Genomic DNA, 23961 nt, shown 5'->3' on the forward strand with positions numbered 1-23961 from the left:
TCCCTAGAATTCAATTTCTTAAAAGTACCTGATATTTGCTTGCTTTTTGTCCATCAAAACATTTTAATTATTTTATCACTTGTCTCTATACCAGAACTTGGTAAACTACCGTCATCTGTTTTTTCATGGCCCTTGAGCTAAGAATGGTTTCCAGATCTATAAACGCTATCAGTGGTACACTTGAAATGGTCATGTAAGTACCTACATGATAGCCTCGATTTTGCCACTTTGTCCACAAAGCCTAAATATTTCCTACTTGGCCCTTTCAGAAAAGGTTTGCTGACCCCTACTCTATACTACGGAAAAGGTTCAAAATAAGAATTGTAAGAATGATCACCAGGGCAGTGTGTGTTTTTCCAATACAATTTATTCAAAAGTCAGAGCAGGAGGAGGTTCTACTTCTAATTAGAATGTAGAAGAAATCAAAGACCACTATTCCTCCCACAACAAAGAAAAAACACCTGATTTGCTTAAAAATATGACATTTTTCTTTAAAGAAATAAAAGAAATATGAACACAAAGAAGGTTAAAGGAAATAAATTCTAATGGGAAATGAGCCCTTCCCAAGTAAGTAGAGACCAAGAGATAAGCCACTTCTATCTCTGAGGGCAACTGCTAAGTGTGGGCCCAGTGGCTAGAAGAGTGAGCCAGTCATGGGCAAGCAAATTCACTGTGACAAAGGGAAACCATCAATACTGGTAACGGCCACACACGAACTAGCACGGTGGACTGAAATCTGAAGGGACACCAATTCCTCCAGTTCACCAACTCTCCCTTATGGGACTTATTCTGCATTTAAGCGGCACGACAGCATGAGAAGCTGGGGAAGGGACTCGAAAACAGCAACCAAGCTCTAATCACAAAGCCGTGATGAAGAGAGAGGTCTGATCCCATTCTCGAGACATCTGAAACCAGAAGAAAACTGGGACAACTAAAGTTGCAACTCAGCCATGACTCATCTTGACTTTGGATTAGATTGACTAAATCAGGCCCTGACCCTACTTGCCAGAGAGAGGAGAGAATGAGCTCCTCGGGGGCACGGAGTAGCATCAACATCAGTCTCTTATTTATACACAGTATCTGGATACAGTGAACAAGTCTAAGCTATGTGAAGAAGCAAGAAAAGGTATCTAATAATCAAGAGCAAAAAGTCAATATAAAAAGACCTTCAGAAAAACTAAAGTTGTTGGAAAACCGAAATAAATAAAACCACAAATGAAAGAGGAGAAATAACAAAGGCCAGAGAAATACAAACGATTATAAGAGGATATTATGAAAAACCATAGGCCAACAAACTGGACAACCTAGAAGAAATGGATAAATTCCTAGAAACATATAAACTACCAAAACTGAAACAGGAAGGAATAGAAAATTTGAATAGACTGATAGCCAGCAAAGAAATTGAGTCAATAATCAAAAATCTCCCAACAAACAAAAGACCAGATGGCTTTACAGACGAATTCCACCAAACATTTCAAGAAGAATTAATACCTTTTCTTCTCAAACTGTTCCAAAAAAAAGAAAAGGAAGGAAAATTTCCAAATTCATCTGAGGCCAGCATTATCCGGATACCACAACCAGAAAAAGACACCACTAAAAAAGAGAACTATGGGCCAATATCCCTGATGAATACAGATGCCAAATTCTTCATAAAACACTAGCAAACTAAATTCAACAATATATTAAACAAATCATTCACCATGATCAAGTGGGATTTATTCCTGGGTTGCAAGGGTGGTTCAATATTCGCAAATCAGTAAGTGTGATGCACCACGTCGATAAGAGAAAGGATAAGAACCATACGGTTATTTCACCAGACACAGAAAAAGCAACTGACGAAGTACAACATCTATTCATGATAAAAACTCTCAACAAGTAGGTTTAGAGGGAACATATCTCGACATAATAAAGACTATCTATGAAATACCCACAGCTAACATCACCCTTAATGAGGAAAAACCGAAAGCTTTTCCCCTCAGGTCAGGAGGAAGACAAGGATGTCCACTCTCACCACTTTTACTCAACATAGTACTGGAAGTCCTAGACACAGCAATCAGCCAACAAAAAGAAATACAAGGCATCCAAATGGGTAAAGTAGTAGTAAAACTTTCACTATTTGCAGATAACATGATACCATACACAGACAACCCAAAAGACTCCACTAAAAAACTGCTAGAACTGATAAACAAATTCAGTAAAGTCATAGGATACAAAATCAGCGTACAGAAATCTGTTGCATTTCTATACACAATAATGAAACAGCAGAAAGAGAAATTAAGAAAACAATCCCATTTACAATTGTACCAAAAATAATACGATACCTAACAATAAACCTAACCAAAGAGATGAAAGACCTATACTCTGAAAACTATAAAACACTGATGAAAGAAATTGAAGATGACAGAAAGAAATGGAAAGAATCCATGCTCATGGACTGGGAGAACAAATATTGTTAAGATGTCTATAATACCCACAGCAATCTACACATTTAATGCACTCCCTATCAAAATATCAACAGCATTTGTCACAGAACTACAACAAATAATCCTAAAATTTGTATAGGAGCACAAAAGACCCTGAATAGCCAAAGCAATCTTGAAAAAGCAAAGCAAAGCTGAAGGCATCATAATTCCAGACTTCAAGTTATATTAAAAAGCTGTAGTAATCAAAACAGTATGGTACCGGCACAAAAGTAGACACAGGGTTCAATAGAACAGAACAGAAAGTTCAGAAATAAACCCACAATTATATGGTCAATTAATCTTCAACAAAGCAGGAAGGAATTTCCAATGGAAAACAGATGTTCTCATCAATAAATGATGTTGGGAAAACTGCGCAGCAACATTCTTTTGAATGAAACTGGACCACTTTCTTACACCACACACAAAAATAAATTCAAAATGGATTAAAAACCTAAATGTGAGATCTGAAACCATAAAAATCCTGGAAGAGAACAGGCAGTAACTTCTTTTTTTTTTTTTTAAGATTTTATTTATTTATTTGACAGAGAGAGAGACAGCCAGAGAGAGAGGGAACACACGCAGGGGGAATGGGAGAGGAAGAAGCAGGCTCCCAGCAGAGCAGGGAGCCTGATGTGGGGCTCGATCCCAGAACCCTGGGATCACGCCCTGAGCCGAAGGCAGATGCTTAGTGACTGAGCCACCCAGGCGCCCCAGGCAGTAACTTCTTTGACATCGGCTATAGCAACTTCTTTTTAGATATATCTCCTGAGGCAAGGGAAACAAGAGCAAAAACAAAATACTGGGACTACATCAAAATAAAAAGCTTCTGCACAGCGAAGGAAAGAATCAATAAAACTAAAAGGCAACCTACAAAACGGGAGAAGAATTCACGACATATCTGAAAGAGGGTTAGTATTCAAAATATATAAAGAACTTACACAACTCATAACAACCAAGAAACAAATAATCCAATTAAAAAATGAGCAGAAAACATGACCAGACATTTCTCCAAAGATGACACACAGATACCAACGGACACATGAAAGGATGTTCATCATCACCTACCATCAGGGAAATGCAAATCAAAACTACAATGAGATATCACGTCACACCTGTCAGAATGGCTAACACCACAAGAAGCAACAGGTGTTGTCAAGGATGTGGAGAAAAAGGAACATTCATGCACTGTTGTTAGGAATGCAAACTGGTACAGCCACTATGGGAAACAGTGTGGAGGTTCTTCAAAAAGTTAAAAATAGAGCTACCCTATGATCGAGCAATTGCTCTACTGGGCATTTACCCAAAAAATACAGGGATACTAACTTAAAAGGATACATGCACCCCTATGTTTATCGCAACATTATTTACAATAGCCAAGATATGGAAGCAGCCAATGCGTCCACTGACCAATGACTAAAGATGTGGTGAATGTATGTATACGTACACACACACACACACACACACAGACACAGAATGGAATATTATTCAGCTGTAAAAAGAATGAAATCTTGCCATTTGCAACAACATGGATGGAGCTAGAGAGTATAATGCTAAGCAAAATAAGTCAGTCAGAGAGGGGCGCCTGAGTGGCTCAGATGGTTAAGTGTCTGCGTTCGGCTCAGGTCATGATCTCCAGGTCCTGGGATCAAGCCCCACATCTGGCTCTCAGCTCAGTGTGGAGTCTGCTTTTCCCTCTGCCTCCCCCCGCTTGTCCTGTTTCTCTCTCTCTCAAATGAATAAGTAAAATCTTTATTTAAAAAAATAAGTCAGTCAGAGAAAGACAAATACCATACGATTTCACTCATATGTGGAATTTAAGAAACAAAACAAACAACAAAGGAAAAAAAAGAGAGAGAGACAAACCAAGAAACAGATTCTTAATTAGAGAACGACAGTTACCAGAGGGGAGGGGGTGGGGGTGGCTTAACTAGGTGATGGGGATGCAGAAGGGCACTTGCTGTGATGAACACAGGGTGATGTATGGAAGTGCTGAATCACTATACTGTACACCTGAAACTAATATAACACTGTAGGTTAACTAACGGAAATTAAAATTTAAAAACTTTAAAAAATAATTTTCTTTACCTATCCCTAGCTGCCAGAGTCTGACAAGGATGGGACACAGATGGAAGGAAAAAAAAGTATCAAGGCAACTTTTACATAGTTTCCATTTCTTAAGAAATGATATTGTTTAAATCAGAAACACACGTGTGTGTGAGTGTGCATGTGTGTGGTTTTTTCCTAAGGTAAACTGGGAATTCTAGCCCACATACTAAACTTTAGGATAGAAATTTCCATCTCATTCATATTTGTTTTCAGAGTTCTTTAATATAAACAGCAAAACACTTCCAAATTTACTTAAAACATCCATGTGGGAAACTAATATTTGAAAATTAGCTCAGACTTGTAAAAGGGGTTTTGTCTTCAGACTTGAGGGAAATCACTGTCAAAAATGAAATGGAAGTTCCCATCTCAGAGCTCTGTTTATCCTATTTGGTTGCGTGTAGGGGGAAAACTACCAGTGAATTTTCTCAGTAATTACACAATAAAATAGTTTATCTGCTTCTGCTACTGAAAGCACACTAAGGAAGTCTTACAAAGAGTCCTGCTCAGGATCTTTTCTGGCCTATTTTTAACATATGTTTAAAGTAATGCCATCACCTTTCCCTATTCAAGACTTTCTTGTTTGTTTCCTTTACAGGACACGGATAAACTCCTAAAAACGTTTAGTTTGCCTTTCAGTCAACAGATTGTGCTTTCTCAATCTAACAGTAAGAACACAACCAAAAGTTCCAAAGTTCTACTTTAAAAATCACACTCAATTGTAAATATGCTGAGAACAATGAAGTGCCACTGAAATACTATAATCTCGCTTAACTTCTAACAAGCTTACAGCTTGAAGTCTTAATTCAGAAACCTCATGTAAAACTTTTCAAAGCTCAGTTCCTTGGAAATATTTTGTAGAGATGCTTTATCACCCAAATCTAAAATAACTTAGATAATAAAACTATTTATAGTTCATATTTGATAGAAATCCATATGTGAAAAACATAACCTATGTATTCATCATAAGAAGTTCAGGTTCTCAAGTTTATTATATTTCAAAGGAAAAGCCTAAAGAAAGAAATCAGTAATAATCATAGTTGTTGATCAGCAGTAATAGAAGTTAATGTTTGTAACAGGTTTTCCTCCTCATAACTGTTCAGAGAGGAGCTCAACATCCCGAACACAGAATAATTCTGAAGCTCATTTGAAAAAGCCTGAGGCAAACACATAGGAAACATCACCTGGCTCCTGCCTCCCTCCAAGCTACATAAATGCCTTCCATAAATCTTAGCATTCATTTTTTGGTGACGATCCTATAACAGAGACTAAGTAATCTCTGAAGATTTGTACAGAGGACAAGCAAGTTGAAAACATTATTTTTAACTTAAATGTTGTTAAAATGCATCATGGGTTAAAATTATTATTAATTTCAACCCAGAGAAAGCAGTCTCTCTTTCTGTCCTCTTCAATGTGGCCAAACTGGTACGTACTGTAGACCCGGCGATGAAACACTGCTTCATCTGCCTCAGGAGGGTCGACGGGAACAGCACGTCATAATGCAACTCTGAACACAATGCAAAATGAAACCGGTGCCCAAGGTATCAAGGAGCCTTATTCATCTACAGACTCAATCCTAAAGAAAAGTTTCAAGGATAATAGACCACTTCCTTGTGAATCATGCCAATGCCTTCCTAGTTTAAAAAAAAAAAAAAATCAAGGCCGCTAAAGTTCCAGGGTTGGATTAGTGAATAATTAAGTGCCTGTGTGGCCATTCACCCCGGTGGGAAGCCATTCTGCTAAAATAAACTGCAAGCATTTTTTTTTTTTTTTTTTTTGAGGCTAAGGAAAAAAATGCTGTGTCAGTTGCAAGACACTGCTGGAACTGGGGGTTTCACCAGCAAGAGATTTCCAACAGAGGTAGTATGAGGACACACACTTTGATAGGCAGGGAGGCCAAATGACAGAAGTTATTTTACCAGTTATTAGACTTCAGTCTTCAAATAAAATAATGGTCATTAAATGCATTTGTAATAAAGAATATACCTTTAGAGAGAAGAAATATTTTTTGATTACACGAAATACTAGAGTATTCTTCAAAAAAATACATAGCACTTCAGGATTAAATCTTACAACTAAGAACATCTTTAAAAATGTCCTACAAAGGGAACGCAATTAGTTCTGGTAACCCTTTACTCCACCATTAATACAAGTTCTTTGCCCAAGACACTAAGGAAAAAGAAGGGTTGGGAAGTGGTTGGAGGGATAGGTGGGGAGGATATAGATGAAAAAGACTTGAACTAAAAGGTAAGGAGGCTATTCATAGCCTTGGCGGAGTGCCTCTTCAGACCTGAGTGTTCTCTATCCGCAGATGCACATACAGTTACAGTGTCAAGTGTGGGAAATAGTGATAAATCTTGCAAGTGGATGGATTTTGCAGACACCTAATTTTCCTTTGAAACTCTCGGAAGGTTGCTTGTAGCATATCCTTATGTCTTTAAAATGTTATTTAGCAAGTCTCTGCTGTAGGAACTGAGTAGTCTAAGACAGTTCATTCATTCATTCAACAAATACTTATTTAAGACCAAGTACTAGGTACCAAGCCAGACACTGGGACAAGAGCAATAAAAAGAACAAAGTTCCTGCTTTCATGGAGGTTATTTTCTAGTGGAGGAAAGAAGATAGGAAACAATCAAAGACAACCAAATATATAATATATTGAGTAGCAATAAATGTGGTAAGTGTTATAAAGGAGGACTACTTCATAGGCTGCAATTATACAGGGAGTGAGACGATAAGAGCTTATACCAGAGTAATGACAGTATAGCAGAAGTGGTGAGAAATGACAGATTTTGGATATACTTTTAAGAAAGCACTGCCAGAATTTGTTGATGTATTAATTTGGGGTATGAGCACTGGGTGGACTAAAACTAATAAGAGATTATATAGCAAGGTTACAGGATACAGACTTATTATACAAAAGTCAAGGGCTTTCTTATATACCAGTAATGAACAATTGTAATATGAAATAAAAAAGACAACACCATTTACATTTGCATAAAAAAATGAAATACTTAGGCATAAACCTAACAAGAATATGTACAGGATCTGTATAAGGAAAACTAAAAAACTCTGATGAAAAAAATCAGAGGAGATCTCAATAAATAGACAGTCCACAATCCTGGATAGGAAGGCTCAATATTGTTACGATGCTAATTCTTCCCAATGAGATCTACAGATTAAGCACAATCCCAAACAAAGCTCTCACAAGTTATTTTGTGGATATGGACAAACTGATTCTAAAGTTTATATGGAAAGGCAAAAGACCCAGAATAACACAACAGGGGAGAAGAACAAAGTGAAAGGACTGACATTACCTGACTTCCAGACTTACAAAGCTATAGTAATTAAGACGATGTGGTATTGGTGAAAGAACAGACAAACAGATTAATGGGCCAGAATAGAGAGCCCAGAACCGACGCCCACAAAAACAGTCAACTGATCTTTGACAAAGGAGCTAAAGCAGGTCAATAGAGAAAGAATTGTCTTTTCAACAAATGGTGCTGGAACAACCAAATATCAACATAGGGAAAAAAATGAATCTAGACACACTCTTTACACTTTTCACCAAAATTAACTCAAAGATCATCCCAGATCTAAATGTAAAACACTAAACCATAAAACTTGGAGAAGACGACATGGGAGAGAATCTAAGTGACCTTGGGTTTGGTGATGAGTTTTTAGATACAACACCAAAAATGTGATCCATGAAAGAAAAAATTTTTTAGTTGGACTCTATTATAATGAAAAACTTCTGTTCTGCAAAAGACACTATTAAGAGAATAAAAAGACAAGCCACAGTGGGGGAGAAAATATTTGCAGAACACATATTTGGTAAAAGAACTTGTATCCAAAACACATAAACCCTTAAAGCTCAACAAAAAGAAAAAAAAATCCTAAATAAAAAATGGGCAAAAGATCTGAACAGTCACCTCACCAAAGAAGATATACAGATGGCACATAAACATATGAAAAGATGCTCAACATCATATGTCATTAGGAAACTGCAAATTTAAAAAACTGAGACACTGCTTATGCACCTATTAGCGCAGCTAAAACTCAAAAAACTAACAATGCATGGTGATGAGGATGCACACTGCTAAGTGGAAGAAGCCAAGGCTTCATACGGTACGATCTCCACTATATAACATTCTGGAAAAGGCAAGACTGTATAGAAAGTGAAAAGTTCAGGGGCTGCTGCGGGTTCAGGGTAAGGGCAGAGAGATGAATACATGGAGCATAGGGATTTTTAGGGTGCTGAAACTATTCTGTACATCATGGTGGATACATGACATTATGAATTTGTCAAAACAAATAGAATTGTACAACAAAGAATGAACCCTAATGTAAACTATGGGCTTTAGTTAAAATAATGTATCAATACTGGTTCATTAATTATAACAAATGTACTACACTAATGCACAATGTTAATAAGAACACTAATAAACACTAAAAACAGCGTTGGGCTGGGGCTTATATGGGAATTCTCTGTACTATCTGCTCAATTGTTCCATAAATCTAAAATAAATTGTTCCATAAATCTATATACAAACTGACTCCAAGGGTTTTGGCCTGAGTTTCAGAATGAATAGAGTTCCCACTGACTGACACGGGGAAAACTGCAGAAGGACCAGTTTAGGGGGCAAATCAAGAGTTCTTTTGACCTATTATTTGAGATACCTCTTAGATCTCAGTGGAAATGTCAAATAGGCAGTCAAATATGAGTCTCAGGCTCAAAGAGAGATTGAGGTAGAGACATAAATTTGGGGTCCTCAGTATATCTATGATACTTAAAACCATGGAACCAGATGAGGCTGTCTAGGGAGTATGAAGAAGAGAAAAAAGCTCAGAGATCTGTGCCTTAGCACACTTTAACATTTAGAGGCTAGAAACCTGAAAATAGTCAGCAAAGGAGGCAAAGAAATGGCAAGCGCTGGAGAGTGACTTAACCTCCTCAAACCCCCGAGTTGTGCTCTTGCACTAATAGCTGATCATTTCCTACATTCTCAGACTTGTGTATTTGAATTGGAGTCTTTAGAGAAAATGGACACAAGTATTCTAATTCCTACTATTCCTATTCACATAGTCTCCCCACCTTTGTTTCAGGATATACCTTGTCCCTCAAAGACATCAAAGCAGCACAACTCTTCCTCTTCCTCTTATCTTTGAATTCCTTATTCCATTCTGCCTCTCCTCATCTACAGCTGCCCACCGGGATGGTGGCTACTTCCTCATATTCTTTCTACGTCCGTCCCTCCTTCCCTCTCTTCTTCCTCGTTCTCCCGTTCCCATCTCTCTCTCTCTCTCTCTCTCTCTCTCTCTCTCACACACACACACACACACAGAGGCAAGCACGCACACCCTGTCCTAGGGCTTTCTCACGAGTTGCACACAGGTACTCCCTCTGCTGTTACTAATACCGAGTCATAATGAACCATTTGCAATTTTCAGGCTCTCTCAGCCTTCAGTACCTTGCTCATGCTATTGATTCTGTCAGGAACATCCACTTCCACCCCCATTCCATATGGGATGCCTACAGATATTTCAAACGACTTGTCCTTCAGGAAGCTTTCTCAGTCTCCCCCGCCTCCCACACTAGCAGCCGAGGTCGGATCTCCCCCCTCTGCAGTCTTCCTCAGTGCCCTGTACCTACTTCTCGTTCCATTTATCCCACTGGACATAAATGCCTGTCTGTCTCAGCTCTAGACTGTGAGCATCATGGGGGCAAGGACTGTGATGCTTTGTACCCCATAAGTCCAGTACACAACAGGCACCCAATAAATGAATGGGAAACCTAGAAAATATTGGAGTAATCTGCAATTTGCCTTTTTATCTACCTCTAAAACCAAAACATGCTGCTACTTTGCCTCTAGATAGTCTATAATTATATTTATATTCATTATATTTAATGCTTAAATAAAAAGTATAATTATATACATTTTTAACATTTTTACTGATAGGCATATTATTTTGGTATAAGAACAATAAATAAAATTTTAATTTTCCCTACACATCTTAGTGTTTTAAAATATGGGTTCTTTTTCTTCTCCCTGTAAGAACACTGATATAACATATTTAAAGATAAACAATCAGTCCATTTTTATTATCTGGGTTACTGCTGTGATAACACATGAACAGCTAATATTTTAAAAGTAATCATGTTCTTTAAAAAGGGAAAATTACTATTAATAGTTTTAAAACAGAATATTTAAACGCTACATTAGTTCTGACAAAGAAAAAAGGACTGCAGCTTTTTTGATTCAATGTAGGAGGAAGAGAGAGCGTATTCTTTTGAAAATGGTGTAGGAAACAGGTCGATATGGCTTAATAAGCCGAGCATCAGATTTTAAAAATTAGACTCATATGCGGAATTTAAGAAAGAAAACAGGAGAACATATGGGAAGGAGGAAAAGAAAAAAAGGAGAGGGAAACAAGCCATAGGTGACTCTTTTTTTTTTTTTTTAAGATTTTATTTATTTGTCAGAGAGCGAGCGAGCACAAGCGGGGGAGGCAGGCAGAGGGAGAAGAGGCTCCCCACTGAGCAAGAAGCCCAATGTGGGACTTGATCCCGGGACCCTGGGATCATGACCTGAGCTGAACACAAGACACTTAACGGACTAACCCACCCAGGCAACCTGCCATAAATGACTCTTAACAACAGAGAACAAACAGGGTTGCTGGAGGTAGGTGGGTGGGGGATAGGCTAGATGGATGATGGGTAGTAAGGAGGGCACTTGTGATGAGCACTGAGTGTTATATGTAAGTGATGAATCATTGAATTCTACTCCTGAAACCAATATTGTACTGTACGTTCACTAAAAAATTTAAATTAAAAAAAATCACAGACTATGAATCCTAACTTTGGCTCTGACACTCATTTCTATGTGTAATGAACTGTTTTCACTTCTTACCACATAAATTCTCCTTAACTGTAGGATCCTGAAACCAAATGACTAAAGTTCTTAGACTGTTGGCCTTATGGCTGCTGAACTAGCAGATGACCAATTTGATATACAGAATGTTGGAGCCTTTTTCTAAGTTTCTAGAGTAATATTCAGATTGGAAGATGCTAAGAAAGAGAACATTCAGAAAAATTTTCTCTGAGATAAAAAGGCTGAGGGTTCCCATTTTAGAGAGGTTATCAATCACCATAAATCACAATAAATGCTACTAATTTGTGGGAGTGGGAGGATACAACGGCCGCTGGAGAGGCTCCATGCTCACACAAGCCATCCACTATCCTCTGGCACCAAGAGGAGAGGACTTTATAATTTAGTCAGGTCTCAAAAGAATGAATGATTCACTTGTATCACTAAGCAAGGAATTATGATCCTTTGTAACATAGGAGATTCATAGATCATTTCAAGAAACAGTATCTTAACTGTCCTTGGATTTCATAATTGCACAAAACACTTCGCTCAGCTTTTTTTGAAACTTGTAACATCTATAAACACAGATAAGCTTAAAATATGGCAACTGTGGTTTTAGTTTTCAGCACATCTTTCATATATTACTGAAGAAACTAAACTGACAATGAAATCAAGAGACGACATAGGCTCTACCAGGAAAAAAACCTCATAGTTAAAAACAGAAAAACAGAGGTGCCTGGCCAGCTCAACGTCAGTGGAGCATGTGACTCTTGATGTCAGGGTTGTGAGTTCAAACCCCACACTGGGCACAGAGGTTACTTTAAAAAAAAAAAAAAAAAAAAAAAACCCACACATGAAAAAATTTTTCCTCCTAATTTGCTATGTGCCCTTGTGTGAGTTACTTATTTTCCTATTTACAACTACCTATAATACTATTACAGAAACCTGTAATACTATTATCCTAACTTTGTTATAATATACTTCTCCCATTTAGGGGCATTCAACAAATATCAATGGCCAAAAAGAAACTAATCAAACTATCTGACATCATTTGCTACCCTGCGTTGAAAAAGTCCTCTGGCTTTCGTTAGGATTCCTCTGGTTGTCTCATCTTTAAATTCATCAGATCTCTTTGACCTCAATGAATTTATTAATATAATTTTATACCATTGCTCTGTCTGGGGAAAGTGTACTCATAACATTTACAGTCATTTACCGAACTTGCTGCATGGATTCCTAGATTAACTTTAGTAAGAAATAATCTAGAGTACTTTCCATATGCATATTCCATATAAATATATAACTTAATATAGTATTTTAAAATGTAAGCTAAAAATCATTTTACATTAGCTTTAAGAAGTGTTTTTAGATGAGAGAAAAAGGAGATGTGTCCTTCCCTTCAAGAAACACAACCTCCTACTCCATCAGCATAATTTTCCTACTAGATAGTCATATATGGGCTCTTTACCAATTCTATTCTCCCACTGGAGATCAGCAATTAGTATTAAATCAATATTTTCACAAGGGACTATTAGACACAAGACCTTCTGAGACTTGAAATATATGTCAAAGTGTTTTAACTATGAACATATATTATGTATAACTGCTTTACAGATATCACTGGTCACAGAACATACTTTTTGCTCAGAGTAATGCATTCACTAACTTCCATTCAAATACACATTCACCCTGCACACTTGCCAGAAACTATGTAAATTAAATTAGGTCCAAAGCCTGGAAAAACATGTGGGAAATGGATACAAAAACTGTTGAGGCATTCTTAGAAACTCACACAGATAAATCATTACATGCTGCCTAGAACTGTTACCTTTTAAGGAGTCAGCAAATATATACACACCATAAAATAAATAATGGGGAAAAAAGCCATGCAAATATATATGCTACTTGGACACTCAGTAGTCAAGCAGCAAGACAGCTACTGAAGTAACTTTAAGAGATACAGGGAGATTGTTTATTGTCATCACCGGGGAAATATTTTATAGCTAAGTTGTAGTTACCTCCATAAATGATACAGTTTAGTCCAGTTTTACAAACAACAGACTCCAAAATTTAGGATTAAATAAAGAAGACAGCTCTTATGCCTTACATGCTGTATGTCTTTTGTAAACAACATGAGCTTTCACCACCAGCAAACTACCAACTCCTCTGGCTCTCACTCTTTGTATACTACCCAGATTCCCTAGTAATAACAATGTTATTTAATGCTTTTGAGGGAAACAGAGCATTCACACACACACACAGCCCATATATCAAGGCACTAAGCAGCACAGGACAGGACAGTGATTCACTAGTGCTATATTCAAGTAGACGCTGCAGTGTGTGACAAGTAATTCGTTTCTAACAATAAAGTACCAAAGTTGGCAAGGTTATGTTTTAATATAAAATTAGTATTCCCTATAATATATCATCATTCTCATCTACTCACATTCCACCATGCTTTCCTGAGTGAGAGTCAAAGGGGAAGTCAGCAGTAAGAGGTCCTGGGGACAATAGATGACCAAAGCCTATAATACTAATACTGTGCTGTAGTCCAAGGGAAGTGAACTGGAATCACAAGCCAGAACAATAACGGTAACAAAGGTTAAAACCACCAGTAAATGCTAGGCATTAAGTATCAATGGTTACCAAGAATACACAGAGAGAGGTAACCAGACATTATATGCCTATGGATCAAAGAACAGACCACCAGCTACATGAAGGTCTTACTAATGTGATCAAATTAAATCTATCAACCCTCTGGTTCCAGCTGCCAATTTGCAGAAAAGGCAGAGGAGAGAGAAACACGTTGCAATGCACCGTGAATGAGCGGTTGGCAAACCCAGACTACAGGAGAGGATGCAGGTCAAATGGCCCAGGTTCTTTAACAGGAAAATTGTAAGAGGCAGAACCCATACATCGAGGGTTAGTAAACTACCGGTGTGTGAGCCAAATCTGAAATGCCCTCTATTTTTTATCAATAAAGTTATAAGAACATAGCCACACCCATATGTTTATGTACTGTCTATGGCTGCTTTCATACTAACATGGCAGAGCTGAGTTATGATAGAGACAAAAAGCCTGCAAAACCAAAAATCTTTGCTATCCAGAGCTTTATGGAAAAGGTTTGCCAATCTCTACTACAGACTAATGGAGACTTATAACAAAAAAAAATTTTAACAGGCAAAATTTGTGAGACACAAATAACTCTACAAACTATTTGTAGAGATAGAGCTGATTTTAAATTTTATATGGAAAATAAAAGGACTTAGTATAGCCCCCCCAAAAAAACTTTGAAAAAGAACAAAGTTGGAGGACTTACACTACCTGATTTCAAGTCTTCCTACAAAGTTATAGTAATCAAGATAGTATGACACTGACAAAAGGACAGACACCCAGTTCAAGAGTATAGACTAGAGCGTTCAGAAACAGACGTACACACATGGTCAAGTGATTTTCAACAAGGTGTCACAGCAATTAATTTACGCTGGAACAACTGGAATGCATTTGCAAAAAGAAAAAAAGGAAAAAGAGCCCTGAACCTCTTTGCTCACACCATATATAAAACTCAACTCCAATTAATCACAGACCTAAAAGTAAAAACCAGAACTGTACAACTTTGAAAAGAAAACATAGGAGCAAATTTTATGACTGTGGGTTAAGCACACATTTCTTACATAAAACACAAAACTACAAACTGTGAAAGAAAAAATGATAAACTGAACATCAATCAAAAACTTCTGTTCTTCCAAAGACATTAAGACAAGTTATAGACTGAAAGAAATTATTTTCAAAAGAATATTTGATAAAGGAATTGTGTCTAGAACACATAAAGAACTCTTACAATTTATTAAGAACACAACACAGTCTTTAAAATATAAACAATAGATTTGAACTGATACTTGACCAAAGAAGAGGTCCAGGTGGCAAACGGGTAGATGAGAAGCTGCTCAACCTCATTAGTCATTAGGGAAATACAAATTTAAAGCCACAGTGAGATAACTCCATGTACTTAACTGAATGGCTGAAATTAAATAAACTGATCATCCAAAATGTTGCTAAGCTGTGGAGCAACTAGAACATCTATACTTTGCTGGTGGGCACAGAAAATAGCACAGCAGCTTTGGAAAATAGTCTGGCAGTTTCTTATAAAGTTAAAAATACATTTATCGTATGAACTAGTTAGTAATTCAGTGCCTAAATATTCATTCACTCAAGAGAATCGCAGGCATATGTCTACACAAAAACCTAAAGAGAATGTTTACAGCTTTCACCCATAAAAGCCAAAAACCAGAAACAATCCAAATGTCCAACAACTGGTGATTGGTTAAACACACTGTGGCACATCCACACAATGGAATACTACTCAGCAACGAAAAGGGGCACACTACTGATAAATGCAACAACACGGAAGAGTCTCCAAAGCATCATGCTAAGGGAGAGAGGCATGACACAAAGCCTATGATTCTATTGATATGACACTCTGGAAAAGACAAAACTATAGGAATTGATGACAGAGGAGCATGAGCGAAGTTTTGGGGGAATTGTGTATTGGTTCCATGACTACACACTTACTAAAAACTCACATGTCTGTATCCGTAAAATGAGTGATTTTTTACTGTATATAAATTTTACCTCAATAAGCCTGACTTAACAAAAAAAATGCACAACTGGGGCGCCTGGGTGGCTCAGTCGGTTAAGCATCTGCCTTCGGCTCAGGTCATGATCTTGGGGTCCAGGCATCGAGCCCAGCATCGGGCTCCCTGCTCAGCAGGGAGTCTGCTTTTCCCTCTACCCCTGCCCTTTCCCCCTGCTCGTGCTCTCTCTTTCTCTCTCTCAAATAAATAAAATCTTTTAAAATACACACACACACACATATATACATATATAAACATATGTTTTTAAATACACATATTTATATATATGTATAAAATATATATGATGAAACATTACTCAGCAAAAGAATGAAATCTTGGTATTCATAACAATATGGGTGATCCTAGAAGATATTAAGCTAAGTGAAATAAGCCAGAAAAAGATAAATACCATGATTTCACTAAAATGTGGAATCTAAAAAACAAAACAACAAACAAATAAACATAAACCCAGAAATAGACTTATAAATAGAGAAGAAACTGATGGTTGCCAGAGAGAGGAGGGTTGGGGGAAAGGCGAAATAGGTGAAGGGGATTAAAGGTACAAACTTCCGATAATAAAATAAATAAATTATGGGGGATGAAAAGTACAACATAGAGAATATAGTCAACAATATCATAATTACTTTGTATGGTGACACATGGTAACTACACTTATTGTGGTGAACATTTTGTAATGTATATAACACTCGAATCACTATGTTGTACCCCTGAAACTTCAATAATACTGTATGTTAACTACACTTCAATAAAAAAAAGATTTAAAAACACCAATAGAAATAGAAAGAAAGAAACAGAACTCTAATAGCCATGATACTTTGTTATCTACTATGAGACTTTGATGCAATTCACTTAATCCTGTATAATCTTTTGGAAACAGTAGAGTATAAATAAAGATACATTTTTTCACATTTTATGTGAAATTACATAAAAGAAGTAAGCCTATAAGCCATTCAGAATTTTAGTGCTGATGAAATGAGAGTACACTTAGGAATGTACTTTGAAATACTATAACATTGTCTACAAAGGCAAAATACAGCTACAGCTAGCTGTAGCCCTGACAAAGATTAATTCATAGTATATAAATAACTTCTGTGACTCAAGGAAAAACAAGCTAACAAAAAAACATGGACAGAAACAGGCAATTCACAGAAAAGGAACTCAAATGGCTCAAATCATTTGTAATCAGGGAAGTAGAAATATAAAATGTGCTCATTCGTGGTTTGTCTTAATTATGCAGAAACTTTTTGGACAGGTTACATTGTTATATTGTGTGAGAAAAAGAAGGTATTAGTTTATGGGTGACTCTTTGAATAGGGCTACAGCTAGCTCTGAGAGTACCTTTGAGTGATTTAGAGATATACAAAAAAAGTCTCTTCACCAGGGTCGAAGTCGTGGCGAGCAGCACCAGCCGGATGTCAGACCCGCTTAGAACAGGCCCTCTCGTGCGAGGCACCATCTGTGCATGTAGGCGGTTCCCTGCCCCTGAAGCATGTCTACTGAGTCCTGGCTTTCCACAAAGAACACTAAAAGTTGCTGCTGTGTAGATGGTGTCACTGAAAGGCTTTAGGCAGAGGAATGATACTCTTGATGGTTCCATGTGGTTGTAGCAGGGGGTGGGGAGTGGGCAAATGGGTTAAAGGAGTCAAAAGGCACAAACTTCCAGTTATAAAATAAATAAATTATGGCAATGCAATGGCATACAGTACAGCATGGCAACTACAGTTAATAACACTGTATTGTATATTTGAAAGTGACTAAGAAAGTAGATCTTAAAAGTTCTCATCATCATAAAACAAATTCTGTAACTACGTATGGTGATAGATCTCCACTGACAGGAAAGTAGATGTGAAAACTAGGGTACAATCATACGATGGAATATGATATGGCAGCCAAAACCGAATACATAATGGATAAATCTCAACAATATAATACTGAGTGTATAAAGTCAGGTCAAAAGATTATATGCTCTTTATAAAGTTAAAAAGATCTAAAATTTAAAAATTTCCAATGAGTATGGGATTCAGGATGAGTTACCTCAGGACAGTGGAAGCAAAGAAGGAGGGGACCCGCACAGTTAGATGTAAGTTACCGTCAAGAATCTAGTTTTGTTTTGTGAGGTTGATTTGGAGAACATGTCATGAAATAAAGATATGTTTAATCCAATTCTGTGTAGCAAAGGTTTTTTAAAAAGATCCCATGACACTTTCTTTGATTTCAATTTGCAAGTTAAGCACACTCTTCACCAACAAACATAATTGGTATAATTTGTATCAATTCACAATTCACAATTCAAGTATAATGGTCTTGCCTCCTTGTAAGAACGAAAACATTTTCTGTTCTCTTTATGATAGTATTTCTATCATATATATTCCTTTCCTGAAAAAGTACTGACAATACAGTAGTGCTAAATACTTGTTAAATGCTCATATTTAACTTATTCCTCAAATTACCAAGAGTAAAGTTAGGATCCCTGTACCCTATATTCCTTTAAAAATATATTACTACCTCGAATTTAATGATTCCTAGTGGAAAGGAACTAACCTGTTAAAGACCAAAATCACCTGCCCACCTGTTATGGCTGAGGGAAGCACTGATGGGTGTAGGCACCACGGTCTGTAATCCTTCTCCTTCTATCTCAGTCCCGACAAGGCAGATGAGCTGGAGGTCTGGTAATCCAACACAATTTACTTCATGCCAACTTTTACCTGAAAGTGCATCATTTAACGGACAATGATGTTTATCAAAAGTAAAAGACAAAATTATAAATTCTACCTAATACTCCACTGAGCAAACATCACCCATAATGTTATCTTCTCTTTACTTTTCTAGTATTTTCTGTTACCCTGTAATTCCCAATGTAAATGAAGAAATTACAAAACTGACAAAATAGAAAATGTTTAAATGCCATATCCCAACCCAACTCCCCATGCCCCCGCCATAACCCCAACAATAAAACAATAAAATAACTTACTCTCCATGAGGTCCAGGTAAACCAAGAATGCTATATAAACTTGGCTGGCATCTCCTATATCTAATTCCATCATTTCTAAATACTGAAAATAAAAATGTAATTGTCAGAGAAGGAAGAATCTCTTAATATTTTCTTTCACTCAATCAACTACTCATAAAATATATATAAAAAGTAGAAGACTCTCTTCTAGATACAGTGGGAGATAGAAAGCAGTTATTACCTGATCCCCGTCTCTAAAAAATACTTGGCAATTTTTAAGGCAAACACACGCACACTTGCAATTGTTAGGCAAATAACCCATAACAGTAATTAAAAACCAGTGTGTGAAAAAAAAAAACAAAAACATGACACAAGTCAGAGGAGCTCTACTGGGATGGGTTGGTTGGTGAGTGTTTCATGGCAGAGGCGGATACAGATCGGGCCCTGAAGGGTGGATATGATCTGAGTAAATAGAGAAGACAGGATAACAGTGTGAGTAATCACGCATAGGTGGGAATAGGCCACATGTATTCAAAGGCCTATAAAGAAATCTATCTACTGGGAGTAGAGACATCTTTTAATAGGATTTCTGCTGCAGCACGTTAATGAGAGCCACTATTTCCATGGTCTCTGTTTGCCTATGAAGAAAGTCCGCTAAAATGCCGCTCCCAACTTCTTTCAGACTTGCTGGTCAGCACTGGAGAACATTCTTCAGTGGACTACCCCTGCAAGGGAAGCCTGAGGTTTTCTAGCTATCCCAGTGATTCACTGGGTAAGGAGGCCTAATGCAGAGGTGAGGCATTAGCAGACCTGCATGGGTACAGACCTGCAGTCGTATTCTCCCACTAGCTTCATCATCAGTATGGACAGGTTCAGGAGAACAGGGGTACTATTAGTTGTCCCCCTCACATCTCAAATGTTTGAAAATGACACTGAAATTAATTGGTAATTGGAGACCAGGTTGCAAGGTCTTGATAGCTAAGCTAAAAGTCTGAATTTTACCCATAAAGAAATAGTGAGGATTTCTAAGCATGAAAATAAAACAATGAAATTAATGTTCATTACTATATATTTTTTATAAATTATATAGTGCTTACTATATATCAAGTGCTTTATAAATATTAACTGATTTAATCCTGTCACAACCCTCTACGGTAAGTACTATTATTACTGTATTTTACAGATGAAGAAACTGAAGAACAATGAGATCTTAAAACTTCCCAAAACAAAAAACTACAAAGCTGGTGATCTAACAGAGTTTTCAAACTCGAGCAGTCAAAGCCTCAGGCAGAACTTTTGGGTTCATGCTCCTTAACAGTGTTATGGTTCTTCTTTTTATGGCACCGAATGACATATCCCTGTTTCTTTTTCTCACCTTGACAGGAAATAAGGGGATAGAGGAGGAGGATAAAATCAAGAGAGAACATGAAAAGGGGTTAACTCCTTTCATTTTCTTGGCTGTTTCTAGATAATGATCTATGAAATACTGCTTCCCAGCAGAAGACTATTGTACTAAAATAACTAGACCAGTCTCTGAGATTCCTACAAAACACCCATCTCCATTCACTGTCCATTCATTGCTTGGGAAGTTACTGGTCCAAGGCAGCAATTTGCCAAGCAGAAGCAAGCAAAGGTACTCTACCTCTTTGCTGCTTTACAAAACAAAACAAAACAAAACAAAACAAAACAAAACAAAACAACAAAAAAACACACCACACCCAAATGTTCAGCAGCTCTGCTTTGGGGAAGAATCTATGCAAACTTTACAAGAAATTAGAAAAATCAGGAAATCGCACTTCAGCAAAATCACAACGCACACTCTGGGCTCAAGGCTAAGTGCAAACGTGGCTGTGCCTAAGCCTTGATCTTTCTACCTATCCATGGCCCGCAAGCTGTTTTTTGCTGTGGGTACTGTGGTTACTCGGTTACAGCGAGAATTAAATGAGACCATCCTCAGAAGGGGCCCCACACAGCAAAACTCAGAAATTGGTGGAATGATTATTATTGGGCTCTGCCCGGAGAGGAGCTGGGTTTAACGTCTTGCTCTGGAAAGGCTTGGGTGGGTGTGTGTCTGGGGCGGGAGGATGAGAGGGGGTCAGAACAATAGTTCAACTCCTTTAAACAAACAAAACCAAGCCTGCCCGCCACGGGCAGTGTGCACGCGGGTTCCCTTCCGGGAGGTTCGCGCGCAAACTCTGCAACCCGGCCCCGCAGGGAGGCAAGGGCCGAGGGGACGGCGGCGGCCTTCCACCCGGGGAAGGGGCCCCGGATGGGCGCCCTGCTCCTCTCGCGCCTGCTGACCTTTGGGTGGGTGCCCATCCAGGCGTCCTCCGGGGCCCATGGGTGGGCGCCGCCGCCGCTGCGAACGCCGCCCGGGCCCAGACCGCTGCAGCCCGGGGTGGGCTCGGAATCACCGCGCTCCTCCATGCGGGGCAAGGCGGCGAGCGGGTGGTGCACCGCGCCCCGCGCCCGGCCAGAAGCAGGGGCGCGCGCGTCCGGGTTCCGCTTCCCGGGCGCGCGCCGCCTGCGCGCGGAGGGAGGCACACACCGCGAGGAAAGCGAGATGAGCTCCTCCCTCTGGCAGATGCAGCTAGAACCTCAGCCAACGCGCTCCCATTTCCAGTTTATTCAAATCTGGGCAGAGAAGGGGAGAGGGGGAGAGTTCAAGAGTACCCTTAGGCCCGAAGCCCTTAATTCTCCTCCCGTAGATGCTACTTGCAGCCCTGTTGAGAAAGTGGGAAATACTGAAGGTGCCTGGGTCTTCAACCTGATAACAGGAAAAGCCTCGTTCTGTTCCCTGTCAGGTGAATTTTAAAGTGTGGAAGTCGATGAGATCTCTGTAGAAGAAAGTGGAGAGAAGAAAGAGAAGAAAGACCAGACTGCCAAGAACCATGTTTTTAGGCGGGACCCACGTTTCAGGAGTAGAGGAGCAAGAGTAAACACGATTTGCTGAATGAGCGGTCAGAAAATAAGTTGCAAAGCCTCGTGAGCATGTGACCTGGAAACCAAGGATGAGAAGTTTCCGAGAGGCAGAGAAGAACATTTGAAGCATTTATGCAATAGAATCCAGAACCTCTACAACTTAGATATGATTCAAAATATCAAGAAAATGGGTCACATTTTTTTTTTAGTCTGACCCTGAGATGAATCACATGTTGAAACTGACAGATAAGGATTTTAAACTATTAGAACTTTCCTCAGTAAAGTAAAACAAAACATGTTTTCAGTAAATGAAAACCTCAGGAGACAAAAATCTCATAAGAGAAAAAGGAAAAAGAGCAAATGGAAATTCTGAAAAATTAAAATTTCAGAAATAAAAAAAAAAAAAAACAACCTTCACTGGGTGGATTTAACAGCCAAATGGAAATTACAGAGGAAAAATTAAGTGAACTTGAAGGTAGAGTAATCTTCCAAGAAATCATCCAAGGTAAACAACAAACAGAAAAACCATTTTAAAAAATGGACAGAACCTCAGAGACCTGCTGCATGACATCAAACAATCCAACATACATGTAAATGGAAAACCAGAAGGAGAAAAGAAGGACAATGGGACAGAAAAAAAATTGAAGAAATAAAAAATTGCCCCAAATTTGATGAAAGAGAAATTTGCAGGTACAAAATGTTACATGAAGAGCAAGCAAAAGAAACATGGCGAAGTCCACACTGAGGTCAACTTGTTAAAAGCCACATGAAAAGCTTGAAGGCATCAGAGAGAGAGAGAGAGAAAGGGAGGAAGTGTGGGAGGAGAAAGAAAAAGAAAGAAAGAAAGAAAGAAAGAAAGAAAGAAAGAAAGAAGAAAAGAAAAAGAAAAAAGAAAGCAGTGCCTTCCATACAGGCAAAAGAAGCGCATCTATTCCTAATGTGAGGGAAAACCACACATGAAGATTCGTAAACTGCCCCAGAATGTATTTCATTTGAATGAGGCCATTAAAGTTTATTTCCACAAAGCAGCTGCTAACCCCCAAAGAAGCAGATGACACTGAAATTAGTAGGCTCCATGAAGCACTGAACAGCGACACTAATTCAAGTAATTAGAAGTAAATAAATCCCTCTGACTTCTAAAGATCCCAATCAGTTCCAATGATGGTATTTATAGAAGCATTAACAACAGTTTGTTCCTAATATGAGTATAGGGGAAATTTTATAAATCAGTAAGGAGATCCAGTGGAATTAGGTGCTATGTGAACAAGGCTCAAACATCTTCAGGGGAAGATTTTCAGCTTAAGCTTAAGGAAGAAAGGGAGTTGAGGAATCCAGAAGGATGCAGAAAGAACCATAGACTAAGAAAGAAACAGGCTAATGCTACCCTTTGGCAAATAAATGAAGTTCTATACCTTAGAAAATGCATGATACATTTAAGCATGAATATTAAATGTGTCTGACTTTTAATGTCATTGTCCAGTACAAAGAGTTCAAGACTGAAAGTAGACTGTATCTTGGCTTCCATTTCAAACAATGAAGACATAAATAATTCTTGGCGATTGGGAATGCCTAAGATAGAAAACAAAGGATTTGGGAAAACTTAAACTTAGTGTTTAAAGTATAGAATCAAAATGAGTATTGTGGCCATCTAGAGTGAAATCCCCCAGAGAACTGGTTAGAGTTTCAGCTTCTCACGGACTGAAGAATTTCTCCTTTTATAAATGCTTTAATATTTCACTATTTTAGAGAAATTAAGTGCTTAGGAAAAAAGCTAGGTAAGTAACAACAAATAAAATTCTCCTGAGTATACTGGATGCAATCAAATTCAATGCAATCTGGCACTTGCTTTACTGATTTCCCATTTTGATATCTAAGCCAGACCATTTTATTCCTATTAAAAAACCCTGTAATGTCGAGGCAGAGACATTTTAATTCAACTAGAGTCTCAAGGGAAAAAATGAACTCTGGATTGTGATATGAATTTTCAGTGTTTTAAAAAG

At 38.1% G+C, this 23961-nt stretch overlaps 1 protein-coding gene across 4 annotated transcripts in view; it reads right to left on the reverse strand.

Annotated features, from left to right (window-relative positions):
- TSEN15 (tRNA splicing endonuclease subunit 15) overlaps positions 1 to 21553 on the reverse strand; it is a 63540-nt gene extending 41987 nt beyond the window's left edge. For 2 of the 4 annotated variants that reach the window (XR_003318904.4, XM_044387872.3), the window contains exons 1-3: positions 21341 to 21553; positions 19061 to 19142; positions 18659 to 18794 (exon numbers count right to left, since the gene is read on the reverse strand). Coding sequence is in view for 3 of the 4 variants with exons in the window: in XM_044387872.3 (XP_044243807.1) it covers positions 18659 to 18794; positions 19061 to 19142; positions 21341 to 21466 (344 nt within the window). In the remaining variant the exon portion in view is untranslated. The remainder of the gene's footprint in view (positions 1 to 18658; positions 18795 to 19060; positions 19143 to 21340) is intronic. The other 2 variants (XM_057315161.1, XM_026509212.4) reach the window with 2 other exon arrangements.
- Positions 21554 to 23961: the final 2408 nt, after the last annotated feature.

Source organism: Ursus arctos, unplaced genomic scaffold (genome assembly GCF_023065955.2).
Source record: "Ursus arctos isolate Adak ecotype North America unplaced genomic scaffold, UrsArc2.0 scaffold_2, whole genome shotgun sequence".
Taxonomy (NCBI): domain Eukaryota; kingdom Metazoa; phylum Chordata; class Mammalia; order Carnivora; family Ursidae; genus Ursus; species Ursus arctos.